The 13113-nt window shown below is 36.9% G+C and overlaps 1 protein-coding gene and 1 pseudogene across 10 annotated transcripts; both read left to right on the top strand.

Moving 5' to 3' along the window:
* Positions 1–8419, top strand: LOC103696409 (uncharacterized). Of its 9 annotated transcripts, XR_015976999.2 has the most exons (12): positions 641–918; positions 1809–1921; positions 2739–2807; positions 3796–3911; positions 4014–4068; positions 4223–4343; positions 7003–7050; positions 7160–7254; positions 7398–7528; positions 7847–7904; positions 7995–8031; positions 8173–8365. XR_015976999.2 is itself a non-coding variant. In XM_088719625.2 (10 exons), the coding sequence occupies exons 3-10, from the start codon at positions 1868–1870 to the stop codon at positions 7494–7496; spliced, it is 657 nt and encodes a 218-aa protein (XP_088575751.1). In that variant the 5' UTR covers positions 6–175; positions 289–340; positions 1809–1867; the 3' UTR covers positions 7497–7722. The 9 variants fall into 9 exon arrangements, 7 of the variants coding, with proteins under 7 accessions (XP_026656680.1, XP_088575751.1, XP_088575749.1 ...); XR_015977000.2 differs by lacking the exon at positions 7847–7904; XM_088719625.2 differs by lacking the exons at positions 641–918; positions 7847–7904; positions 7995–8031; positions 8173–8365 and adding exons at positions 6–175; positions 289–340 and having other exon boundaries at positions 7398–7722.
* Positions 8420–9578: 1159 nt separating this feature from the next.
* On the top strand, positions 9579–12680 carry LOC103696412 (pentatricopeptide repeat-containing protein At5g56310 pseudogene; annotated as a pseudogene). Its single transcript, XR_015976998.2, has one exon. The product of XR_015976998.2 is annotated as a pentatricopeptide repeat-containing protein At5g56310 pseudogene (transcript).
* Positions 12681–13113: the final 433 nt, after the last annotated feature.

Raw genomic sequence — 13113 nt, 5'->3', positions numbered from 1 at the left:
TTTCCGTTCTTCTTTCGTTCTACGAGAGTCTTCTGACACGGGAGAGAGAGAGAGAGAGAGAGAGAGAGAGAGAGAGAGATGGGGGCGGAGAGGAACAATGGGAGTTGCACGGCGATTCGGTCGCTGCCGCCGGTCTCGATCTCGAGGTGTTCTCATTACTCCTCTATGACCTCAGGTTTGTCTTTTTCTTTGGATATTTTGGATTTTTAACGATCATTTTGTTGTGGATTGATGGAACGAATGGATTATTGGTCTCTTCTGCTTTTGATGGGTATTTTTTGTTGTTAGATTCGGTGGTTGACGAGACAAGCAAGCATTTTTTGTTTTTTTCTCACAAGAAGTAAGCATGTTTGGCCGGTTATTGCGGTCTTGTCTGTAGTTTAGGGCATTGGTTTCGACTGGAATCCGAAATCTGTTATTATTAATATTATTATTCATTGCTTAGTTTGCTTTTTTCTAATTTTTGCTCCTTTCAAGTCGGAATCGCACAGTGTCCAATGTACTTCGTGTTTTTCTCTTGAATACGGATTTTTTTTTTCTTTAACATTTTCAGTGGTGGAAAAGATTGCGTATAGAAGCGAGGTTGATGATATTGCAGCTTAAATTTTCGGTAAAATAATTGATTTTTGGTCATGGTTCTTGCTTACCTTTTGGGGTCATTGAGAAAATCGGATTCTTTAATTATTTCCTAATTTAGCCTTTCAAGGAAGGGATTAAATTAATCATCATACTGGACAATGTCTCACCGAATCCGGCAGGTTTGATGCGAATATTAATATTGTATGCATCAAATAAGGTTTGTCAATTCATCGGAAAGATTAGGTGGAGAAATAAAGGCAAGAATCTCTTGCAGTTGTCTAATTAAATACTATTCATTTGAACGTGGGGAGCATGACACAGATTGGGTGAGCTACAAAGGTATTGTAGTTTGTGTTTCCCTTTCTCTCAAATTGTCCTAATTTATTTGGAAATTTTTGACTTTGCCCTAGCTCTACTTCTTTCTTTTCTTCCAATGTTACCACGGTTTATAGTTCACTGGTGAGTTCTAGTTATTTATTGTATTAGCAATGTGTTTTGGGAATCATTTAGCTATTCCTTTGAACGTGGGGAGCATGACACAGATTGGGTGAGCTACAAAGGTATTGTAGTTTGTGTTTCCCTTTCTCTCAAATTGTCCTAATTTGTTTGGAAAATTTTGACTTTGCCCTAGCTCTACTTCTTTCTTTTCTTCCAATGTTACCACGGTTTATAGTTCACTGGTGAGTTCCAGTTATTTATTGTATTAGCAATGTGTTTTGGCAATCATTTATCTATAACCCTTGCTAAACGCAGTTCTACTCTTTGAAAATTAGCAGATTGTGGACTAGTTGGTGGGCTATCAGAAAATCTTGCTTGTTATTAATAATATAAGTGACTAAATAGGTTGATTTTATGCGCTTGTGCTACAGTGCATTACTGCATTATTAGGTCAACAAAGTACCAAGTCAACTTAGTGAGTCCACTGTGTTCTTTTGTAGCATAATTTGTATTCAAGTAGGAGGATTTTATGGTATGAAGTGGTCGGTAGGTAGTTGAATGTGTGGTTTTGGGGGATATCCAGTTATTTGAGTTAAAGAACAAGCATTCATGTTGACTTTTGTATTTTGCCCTTCTTGAGTAACTCGAAAATTGTCAAAGCAACCATCTAGTAGCCTTTTGCAGTACTCAAGATGATTTGAAGCTTGAAACATAGTGTGCTTCAGATGCTTCCTGATTTAGTCATTGATTGTGTATTGTGATTTTATTTTGGTGTTGTCGCCCGTGTACAGATGATTCTTCAACATGCGGATCACCAAGATGGATTGGAAGGGGTCTTTCTTGTGTTTGTATGAAACGAAAGGGAATATATGAGCGCATCTGTGTCAATCTTTCACCTTTACAGGCATGTTTTGTTTAAGAATTTTGTGTTCCTGGAATTAATTTGAGTCTTTTTTTTGAGTATTTTTCATCTCTGAAACAAATAGAAGGAAACCTGCTCAGTAGATTTCTTTGATAATATCATGTCGTTGAGTTTTCTATTGGTTGTATTACTTGAATCACATATTTCTAGTGTTAGTTCTTTTATGTGTGTTTGGGATGCCAATGAATGGTTTTAGGAACTTCTAGATGCATAACTTGCTATTCAAGTAATTCATATTAATGATCAATTGAAGGACCAGTATCTGTGGACCTGATTTTTTTTCTTCCAGAAAATATATATTAGCCATATTGTAACTATTTTCTTTGCACTCCCTTGTTGGTAGAGTTACATATCTATCTTGGCGGTGTAGCCTAAGATGCAGTTCACTGAATTAGATAGATGCAAGAAAATGGACAGAAAGTTGGGACCTGAGAATGGGAGAGAAGGTGAAAGAGTATAATGGGATCCAACAGGAAGAGATGAATTTAAAGTCCAAGTCAACTTAAAATTAATTAAATTTCAAACTTCTATTTTTAGTGTATGGCCTGAATTGATATTTCCTTCGTCAAAATTGTTTTTGGATGTGAACTTTGCTGCGCTGCTTTTTTCTTAGTTGTCCCCAGTTGTTTCCTAAGAAGTTTGAAATTAGTCATTGAACAAACCTCATTCATTCTTTTTAACATAAATTTATGCAATATTATTTATGTTAAAAATGTTTAGATGCCTATATAGGAAAGCATTGTTTGTAATAGTTTTTGACACTACCCTCATCCATTCGATAATTGCTGAGGTTTTGCAGGAAGAAAGACTTCAAAGATTGAAGCATCGCATGAACATTTACTTTGATCCGACTAGGAGAGATCATCAGGTAACTTTGCTCATCTAGTTTGATATGTATATCTAGAGTAGATATATGGTGCATCCAAGAATTAACAATAACAAATGCTGAGCAAATTGGTTAATTCACCTTTCAGTGGTCTCATAGAGCTAAAGATGGAAGGGGTATTTTTGCTTAGCTGCTAGCATAAAGGAGTCACATCTAATGTTAACATTTGGGATCAAGTTGTTGAAGATTTTTCTTTCTTTTAATTTTATGACACTAGACACAAGGAAGATTTGTTACCCTAATTGCATGTTTCTATTTTTTTAAAAGAATTGTGCATAATCTTTTTTATGCACTGTTTTTGTGTTTAGGCCCTAGCCATTTATGGATAGTTTCTCTAGATTATAAGGTCGTAATATTCAAATGTTTTGTTTTCAATTTTGAGGTTAATATTTGATAGTATGGATTATAACATAATATAAATTGTAAAAAATAATTTTGACTTCGTGATCAGATCTTTGTTAGTCTTAATTCTTTAGATCATACATTGAAATTTTGGTAGCTTATCCCTTATGCTTATCTTACTCGTGCAGACTACTTGGAGCACTTTCCTTGATTTTGCTCTTGGATCAGCTAATGTTGCCACATGCCACTAGCAGCTGCCCTTCTGTCTAGGTAGTTCATATAGGATTTGAGCAGCAATTTGCTTCCTAGGTTGAGGCCAATCTGACCAATTGGAGAGTAGACTGGGGGCCTATGGTCCTGATTGGGAGCTTAGGCTGTAATATGGGTACTGTAGTTATTTATGATAGGGCAGTATTTTGGAGTCTTTGTTTTATATAAAGTAGAAAATTAGATGAACGAGACAGACTCTGTGCTGCCTTCCTTTCTTTTTCTTTTTCTCTTTCAAAATGAATCCTCAAGAAAAACATCTGGTAATCAAACAGGAAGCACTTAAATTTTGACATTTTGTAGCTTGTTAAATGTTGCCTTTATTCTTCAGAACATTATGAAACTTATCTCTTGCTGACAGGAAGCTCTCAGAGCTCTATGGTATGCCACATACCCAGATCAAGAACTCCATGGTCTGATATCTGACCAGTGGAAGGAAATGGGATGGCAGGGCAGAGACCCATCAACTGACTTCAGGTAGGCTTGCGAGAATTTATTCTTTTTTGCATACAGCCCTTCATATTGTTTATTTCGTTGTCAATATATTTGTTCCTGCAATCCATTATGCATTTTGAGCAGGGGGGCTGGATTTATTTCATTGGAGAACCTGCTCTTCTTTGCAAAGACATTTTCTGTAAGATCATGTCATTAATTTCTATTAGTTCTTTGCTATATGATGAAAATCTTCTGATTAATATTTTTCACTAATATCTGTTTTTCTGTAATTAAATAAGATCTTGCCTAAAATGTTTTATTTGGTACCTTAACTAACTTGTTTTATTCTGCAGACTTCTTTTCAGAGGCTGCTGAATAAGCAAGGTGGGAAGAGAGCTACTTGGGAGTACCCATTTGCAGTTGCCGGTGTGAACATTACATTTATGATAATGCAAATGCTTGATCTGCAGTCTAGTAAGTATTTCACTCCCACAATACATACATACATACACACACACACACACACACTTTGACTATTCCATTACCAGTTGTGATTTAGTATGCAGCTACATTGCTGAAAACATGCAAATAAATTCATGGTCTAAAGCCAAAGTGATGAAAAACCTTAATTATGACAGCAGGTGTTATGATGTGCCGCTGCTAGTAACACTTTCTCTTATTCCTGAAATTGTTAAATAATGAATTGTAAGACCCAACACAATCTAGACAGAAGGGTATAGAGAGGCTTGTACATCCCCAATCATATTGGTCCATGCATGTGTTTATCTTTGCCCCTTGCATTGTTCCTTATGTCGACATAAAGTTAACGATATGGAATGGAGTCCATGAAGAGATCTGCATGAAAAATGTATACTTCATTTAAAAACATCAAGAAAGAGAATCTTTCAGTTCCTCTAGATTCTCACTTATCATCCTCATCAACATCATTACATGGCTTTGTGTGTTGAGACATTTGTTTGATTATTTGGAGAAATAATTCTTACTTTTAACCAGAGATTTTCCATGCAACACTGGACAATTTTAAATATAAAATTAGCAGTATTATGGTCAGATGGTAATCAAAACAATTTTAACGGGTACGAGCATTAGAAAAGGTGGAAGCTTCATGGTTTTTGCTTTTTCTATCTTTTTAAGAAAGAGATAAAGACAATATTTATGTGGAGATGGGCCATGCATACAAACATGAAGGCAGAAATTTTCTCATCATGACTATTTCTAGACCCATCTAACCATTACAGTGTGGTTAAAAAAAAGAAAAAAAAGACTTTTCCTTATCACAATATTGTATTCTAGTCCACTCTTCATCTCTCTCTCTCTCTCTCTCTCTCTCTCTCTCTCTCTCTCTCGCACACACACATGTTCATAGAAGAAAGAATATTCCTTTCTTTTTCTTTTTCGATTGGACCAATTATTTACTGCTCTTTTATTTGTAAAACTTGCATCCACTTTTTAAATCTTTCAAGCGACACATGTTACAGAAACATGGACAAAAGAAAATGTGAAGACTGATGAATGTACGTAAGATGTAATTAATAGAAGTCTCTTCAAATGCCTACCTAATGTCAATAACATGAGGCTGAGAAGAGGTCATAGCTTTTGTGTGAAAGTAATGTTCCTTGGTAAGTTGAAGTGTAGGGCAAGTAGACGAGATGAGTGGAAAGTTTCTTGATGAATGCGTGCCTATTCCAAAAGTATTTGGTCCACTAACAGATTAAGTTAACAGGATTATCACGTAAAACAACATGGAGTAGGGAAAGTGAAATAAGTAGTCACAAAGTAGAGCATGAAACCTGGAAAATTTGCATCAGATGGATAGCAAAATTTGAGGATAGGAGGCAAAGAGGGTAAGAGGAGTATCAGACACCATTTGGAGACTATTTTTGGGGGTGATGAAGGTAATGAATGATTTATTTGTGTATACATTAGTCATATGGGAGCTCAATAAGCAGTCCTGAGTCAACTGGTCATATATGGTTTGTATGGTTGATATCAAAGTGAATTATGGTGAGATAGTTACAACCACTTAATTAACCATCGCTCTAAGAGTAAAGATAAAATTTATTGAGTTGGGGAGGACTATCAGGGTCTTGATTCCGATCTGTCAAACCACCAGAAAACCATAATATATATTTTGAAGATGACAGATTGAAACTAAAAAGAAATCAACAAAGTGCTCAAGATGGATTTTTAAAAAATGACAGATGGAATAAAATAGGCCCAGATTGCATGTAACTTGATATCTTAAAAGGTTTAAAACTTAAAATATATATAAGGGAATCTATAGATGAAGGTGGAATGAATTAATAGGCAGAGGCAAAAAAATATTAGATTACCTTGGGTTCTGTTGAGTATTTGACAGCCGTGCAAAAGAGACATGGTATGAAGAGTGGCTTCAATAGGCTGTAGGCTCTCTAATTATGATGATCAGTAATTTGGTATTATCCTTCCAGTGTTAGTTTCAGTCAATGGTTATGTAGAGGGCCCTATGGGTAATACATGACTATCCTCAAGTGGTTTTCAAGGAGAGAGTGCAAAGTTAGTTTTGTTGAATTAGTCTGAACTTTGCAGTGAGCAACTGGTTAGTCAGTCTCACAATCTTGCAATGGTTGACTCTGTCATGGTGTTTCCCTCACTTGTCAGGATTAATGCGCTTTCTCATGGAATATTGATAAATTTACTGTGAGAGGATTCATACAATATGAGGCAACTATGACATAATAAAGTGTGCATGTGTAGAACCAGTTGTAAACCTGATAATATATATTCCTTTTTTTTGGTACAAGATAATATATATTCCTTGAAGGACAGAAAATTACACTAGTAGACAGTAGAATAGACAGTAGAACCAGATTTAGTACAAAGTAACAAAAAATGAATAAGGCACTAGGATATACTCCAATGTTTATATGATGAAAATAAGCTATTACACTGAATATCTATGATGATAGATTTATCCTGGAAGATTTGATAGTTATACAGGGAGAGAGAAAGTCCAAGAAACATGAATACATCCAATTTAAACTTACCTTTTTACATATTTCAAATGTGATAGTTAAGGGTCTATGAGGGCAATTCATTGGGCTCTTGCTAATTTAGGATGATATATGTGCAGCAAAGCCAAGGACTTTTGTTAGAGCTGTTTTCATCCAAATGCTGTCAGGTGAGATGGATTAATGCCACTCTTCTTGTAGTTGTATATCAAACATTGTACTCAAAAGGAAGGTAGGTATGATTTAAGTTGCTTGCCTTGTTTTCTGGTGTGTTTTCAGAGGACGAGTGGGCATTTGACTTGCTTTATTGTGTGGCTTTTGTGGTTATGGACAAGCAATGGCTGGAAAAGAATGCTTCCTACATGGAATTCAATGTATGTACTTGCTTTCTCCTTGGCAGAAGCCTCTTGCTACCTATCTCCATTTGTTTTTACATATGTATGCATGCATGCATGCATATGTGTGTGTGTATTTGTATATGTATTTTGTTGAATGGTTGAAATTTATATGTTCATAGGAAGTTTTGAGATCAACTCGTGCACAGCTGGAGAGAGAACTTCTGTTGGATGATGTTATGCGGATAGAAGACATGCCGTCATACAGCCTTCTTTGCTAGCAGTGTGGCTAGTTAAGACTACATAATCAAATGTACAGTCACCTTTTCTCCCTTTTGTTTCCCATCTCATGTTTCCAAAAACTTTTGATGACCTTTAACTCTACAGTTTACATTTTGAGCATTCAAGCTCGGCAGCAAGTAATTGGGTTGGGTTTCCTCTATATTAAGCTACATATTGAAGAGAAGCTAATATTAAGATGAACATAAGTTCACCTTCAGTCTTTAATATGTATGCCCGAGATGTTTCTTCCATAATATAATGATTTGGGATAGATCTGAGCAGAGGTGCTTAGATGGCACGGTAAGTATTTTGTGAATTCAGATTGGTTACCTCTGCAACACCATTTCAGGAGGTGCATGCATTTGGTTTCCATGCCCTGGTATTAGAAGCCAGCTTATGACTGTTAGGTGATTTTCCTTAATCTGAATTTGGGAATACTACTCTTTTACTCTCTCTCACCCCTTCTCCCAACCTCACTCTCTTTCCTTTTTTTCCAGGTCTTTTTTCTTTCTTTTTTTCCGCAAGGGGCAGGTGGTAAGCCCATCAGAGATTATTATATAGCCTCTGTGTTATATTCTCCATATTAATAGTTTTATCCAAAAAATGTATTAAAAAGAAACTGCAGATGAAATTTGCCCATGATTGAGGTAACAGCAATGCCTTATTGACATTCAGGTTGCATTGCTTTCTCAGCTTGGGATCCCCAATGAACAAAATGGCAACATGTTGGTCTCTACTTGATTTCCTCCCAATATTTGGGAAGCTCATGGCAATTAGTGAGTGAGAACTGATGTTAATGTTTTCTCCCCCTTCAATATTATCTCTTCCCCTTCTCTCAACCTTTCCTGGTGGAGGCTTCCTTCTGTGTTAATTTGATAAGCCTATTTTAATGGAATAAAGATTTGGTTGGTTTTTGTTGTAAGATCATGGTTGGCATGAGTATGGCGTTTGCACATTAGTTTCATTCGTGAGAGGGCATTAAAGTTGATGTTCTTGATCTCCAATCCATTTAAATCTGGTTTGATGTTTGAATTGTTAATTGGCTGAGGCGTGCATTAATAGAAGAGTCACATTTCTTCTTACTAAAAAGAGATTGAATATTTTTCCTTTTTTTTTTTAACAATACGAGATGTTTCTTTTAAAAAAAATAATCAAGAAGGTGCATTTGTTGACTTATTATATACGAGAATGGATGGTGGATGTAGGTGTTCCTTATCCATCCTCTTGAAGGTAAAACAATTATACGGAAATTTATATTTTTCTAGATAAGTATTTTTGAGACAATATTTAGATAGACAAAATAATTTATCCATGTTTTTTCATGCATTGGAAAATGACTTCGAAATCTATTATTTATATTTTTTTATATTACTACTTTTTTAAGTAAGTTGGTGAGATCTATCCATATTTCCCATAATACTTTTTATTACATAAATATCAATATATATAATATAATATAATATTATATTATATTATATTATATTATATTATATTATATTATATTATATTAGTATATAATATAAAAATAATATAATATATCAATATAATAGGATTAAGGGTATTTTAGAATAAGATTAGAAGATTATTTTTTCGACTGACGATAAAATAATTTACCCACCTCTCTGATGGGTAAGTTTTTCTGTTCATTTCATGGATAGATGCTGCATGTAGGAAAATAACTTAACAACATAGAGAAGTATAAGAATATGGGTAAGTTAGTCAACGGGAAAATAACATATTTCCATAGTAATGTTTGTGGCCATGAAACCTTGCTTTTAATCCACTTTCAATCTAAAACTAATCTAAAAATAACTCAATAAGGTCCAAATTAAAGCCACTTGTAACTGGGCAGGATTGAAAATTACAAGCTATTTCAAATTCATTGGATATGGATTCCTTGGTAACTAAATCTAAACCTAAATTAACCCAATTTTAATACGTTATATTACTAGGATCCTCCTTAAATTTCTTTTGATGAGAACCTGTCTTGAATTCATGAAAAATCATTGCTTGCTATGTTATAATAAAATCTATATTATTGATTGCTGATGATAGTTTATAACAAAATTGTCAACGCATTGGGGATGGGGGTGCCACTCAGATGAGTTGGTAAGGTCTTTTAGGCCTCCCATCATTCTGCAGTGGCAAGCCTTGCACCTGACCTAGTTCACTGCAGCCTGTTGTTAATATTTACATATTATTTAAACATTATTTTCTTGCATAACTAAATCTATAGTACAATTAAATAATTAATTAATTAATGTTTTTTATAGCTTGTTTGTGTTTCTCCATACAATTCAAAAATCCTAATGAATCAACAAATAAATGATGCATCCAATTCTACATGGCACTAGTTGATTGGTGAAATATACAGTGATCATCTTTAGCATCTTTCTTTTGATCACACCAAACACAGATTAAAGACAAAAATCCAACTTGCCTGTAGGTATAGGTATTCTTCAGGTGTTTTTGAAAATAATGCTACCAAAGATGACTTGTTAGCTACGGAAGTCGTGGATTGGTGCAGTACATTAGTGGATTGGTAGAATGCCTATCTATTGCTTAGCTAATCATCAAACCTACAAACCGTCGTAGATCTCTACCTCTTTCTTTTGTTAAAAAATAAAGAAAAGAATCGCCAACCATCTTTTGATTTCTTCAGGCTAGAGATGGCAGCAGGTTCGGCAGACTATTATCTGTACCTGTTCGATACTTATACCCATCCGATATGGCTCTGAATGTGGCAGGGCGAGTAGAGAGCGCGATAGAATAGATGGAATGGATCAGATCAAATAAAGCTATATAAATTAATTTTTTATATAATTTTTTAATTGCCTCATTGAGGGGATTTGTAAAGTGATAATATTCGGATAGATTTTAGGGCATGTTCATCTATCTCGAATTTGCTATGGATCAGGTAAAACCCGTCCTGTTTGGGTCGGACTTGGACTGATCAGAACTAAAGAGCAATTTTAGATTTCGGACAAAACTAAAACAGTTTTTCGATTTTTTTTTACTATATCTCCCTATTTTATCTAAAAATATTTGTAAAGGGTTAGAAAAATGGCCCTCCCTGCGCCAGGCTTTCCTACTCGTACTTCCCTCCTTTTTCTTGTTCTTTTGCGTTCAAATACTCATGCCAACAAGACTCAACTCCCTCTTCAAATTCCCCCTGCCTTCCCTCCACTCAGCAACCATTCCGTCCAAAGCGATCAAACCGCCACCCCTCTCGCTCCTCGCCGACCGCTGCTCCTCCATGAAGCAGCTCCTCCAAGTCCACGCCCAGATGGTCGTGTCCGGCCGCATCCACGACAACTACGCCGCCAGCCGCCTCCTCGCCTCCGCGGCCCTCTCCCCCTCCGGCGACCTCCACCACGCCCTCGCCCTCTTCGCCCACACCCTCGACCCCAACTCCTTCATGTGGAACACCCTCATCCGCGCCCTCGCCGACTCCCCCTCCCCATCCGACGCCATCCACCTCTACATCAGGATGAAGATGCTCGGCTTGCCGCCGGGCAAGCACACCTTCCCTTTTGTCCTCAAGGCCTGCGTCAACGTCCATTCTCTCTCCACCTCCCAGCAGCTCCAAGCACATATCTTGAAACACGGTCTGGATTCGGATTTGTATGTCATCAATGGGTTGGTGCGCTGCTACGCGGCATGCGAGCTCGTGCATGGTGCCCGCCGGTTGTTCGATGAAGCTCCTGAGAGAAATTTGATAATTTGGACAACGATGATCAGCGGGTATGTTCATAATTTCTGCTCCAATGAAGCTTTGGTTCTCTTTGATCGGATGATTCAGATGGGTGTCGAACCGGGCGATGCCACTCTGGCGTCGGTGCTGTCGGCTTGTGCCCGATCAGGTGGGCTGGACTTGGGGAAGCAGATTCATTTGTATATAAAGGAGAAGGGGATTGAGGTGGGAGTGATTCTTGGGACGGCTTTGGTGGATATGTATGCCAAGAATGGTGCCATCTCAATCGCGCTTGAATTGTTTAGGGAAATGCCGGAGAAGAACACTGCAACGTGGAATGCGATGATTTGCGGATTGGCTCACCATGGACATGCCAAAGATGCTCTTGAGCTGTTCTGGGAGCTGGAAAAGGCAGCGGTCCGGCCCAATGATATTACTTTCATCGGTGTCTTGTCGGCTTGTTGTCATGCTGGATTACTTGAAGTGGGTCGACAGATTTTCGATGCGATGAAGAAGGATTATGGGATTGAGCCGAAAGTAGAGCACTATGGATGCATGGTTGATCTTCTGGGGCGGAGCGGGAAGCTGCTGGAGGCAGAGGAGTTGATTCAGGGAATGAAATGGCGAGCAGATATTGTGGTCTTGGGAGCTCTGCTGACAGCCTGTAAGAATTATGGGAATATCGAGATTGCAGAGAGGGTGGTGCAGGAGATAATCAAATTGGAGCCCGATAACCATGGGGTGTACGTTGTTCTATCCAATATGTATGCGGAGGTGGGGAGATGGCAGGATGTAGTGAGGTTGAGAAAAGTGATGAGGGATGGAGGATTGAAGAAGATTCCTGGATGGAGTTGTGTGGATGGTGATCGGTAGTCGAATGATTTGTATGTCTACCTACCTGATTGCCTATGCCGAAGTTGGAAAAAATTAGGCCGACTATTGTTCTCATGACACAAGAATGCCTAATACGTAAGCTGGTAATTGTCATAATTTATGCACATCGCAAAGATAAAACAAGTGCTCTACTTCGTTATTGAAAGCAGCCTACAAAATGCGAGGTCTTGTCCCCTGGAGTATTTGGTTTCAGGAAAACTTTGACAAGGCAACTGAGATGGGTGCTATACAGCCCTTACAGAAGAGATATAAATTTCTTTCATATGCTGAGGGTTTGATCTTCTTCAATGGATAGAATCAGACAACTAAGAGGAAAGCAAAAAATGTGTGAATCAATCAAATCAAGGAAATTTTGTAGTATATGAGTTAATCAGGGGTTTTATGGGAATTGGATTACCATATGCCACAATTCATGCATTTGCTCACTGTATGAATGTGAGTAGCTTCTATATTTCAGTCAGTTTGTGATACGAAGAAAACTAAGCATAAATAACTGACTTCATTTGTAAGATTGAACCACTGTCGTCTTCTGAACTTCTATGTTGAATGTTATTTGTTTGGCCAATCCAATTCGTATTCTATCTTGTTAGTTTCTCTTGGCTGGTCTTTCTAAATTTTGAATTCCTATCATTGTTCATGTTACTAATTGGTATCAATATGTAGTATAGGTTCTTTGAAGGTAAACAACAATCTAAAGACACAGCAAGGAGGAGATATTTAAGGTTTTTCTTCGAGTCTAAATAAATGTTGTTGGAAGGGCAAGCTTGAGAACAATTGAGAAGAAACTCCAAACATGGGTAAAATATTGCAGCTAGAGTGTGGAGTATAATATTAATAATAATGATAATGGTAATGATAATGATAATGATACTTATAGTAATAATAGTAACAGTAGTAATAATAGAAAGAGAGATGAAGCCAACTTCAAAGATCTAAATGTGTGTGTATACATTGTTGCCTGCTTCAGAAAGGGAGAAAAAAGAAACAACCTATACAGAATGTAGATGGAAATGAATCCATTTAAGGTG

Source organism: Phoenix dactylifera, chromosome 4, assembly GCF_051530095.1.
Source record: "Phoenix dactylifera cultivar Ajwa chromosome 4, Ajwa_hap1_PhDact_Kaust_v1.1, whole genome shotgun sequence".
NCBI classification, from domain to species: Eukaryota; Viridiplantae; Streptophyta; class Magnoliopsida; order Arecales; family Arecaceae; genus Phoenix; species Phoenix dactylifera.
This window is presented reverse-complemented; position numbering and strand designations above follow the sequence as displayed.

Excerpts from the sequence above, each read along its gene's own strand:
- LOC103696409 (XM_039133352.3), top strand. The coding sequence starts at position 783 with ATGCATCAAATAAGGTTTGTCAATTCATCGGAAAGATTAGGTGGAGAA. Across the intron at positions 2,808-3,795 it reads CGACTAGGAGAGATCATCAG|GAAGCTCTCAGAGCTCTATG; the intron begins GTAACTTTGCTC and ends TCTTGCTGACAG. Across the intron at positions 7,051-7,159 it reads TTTCATCCAAATGCTGTCAG|AGGACGAGTGGGCATTTGAC; the intron begins GTGAGATGGATT and ends GTGTGTTTTCAG.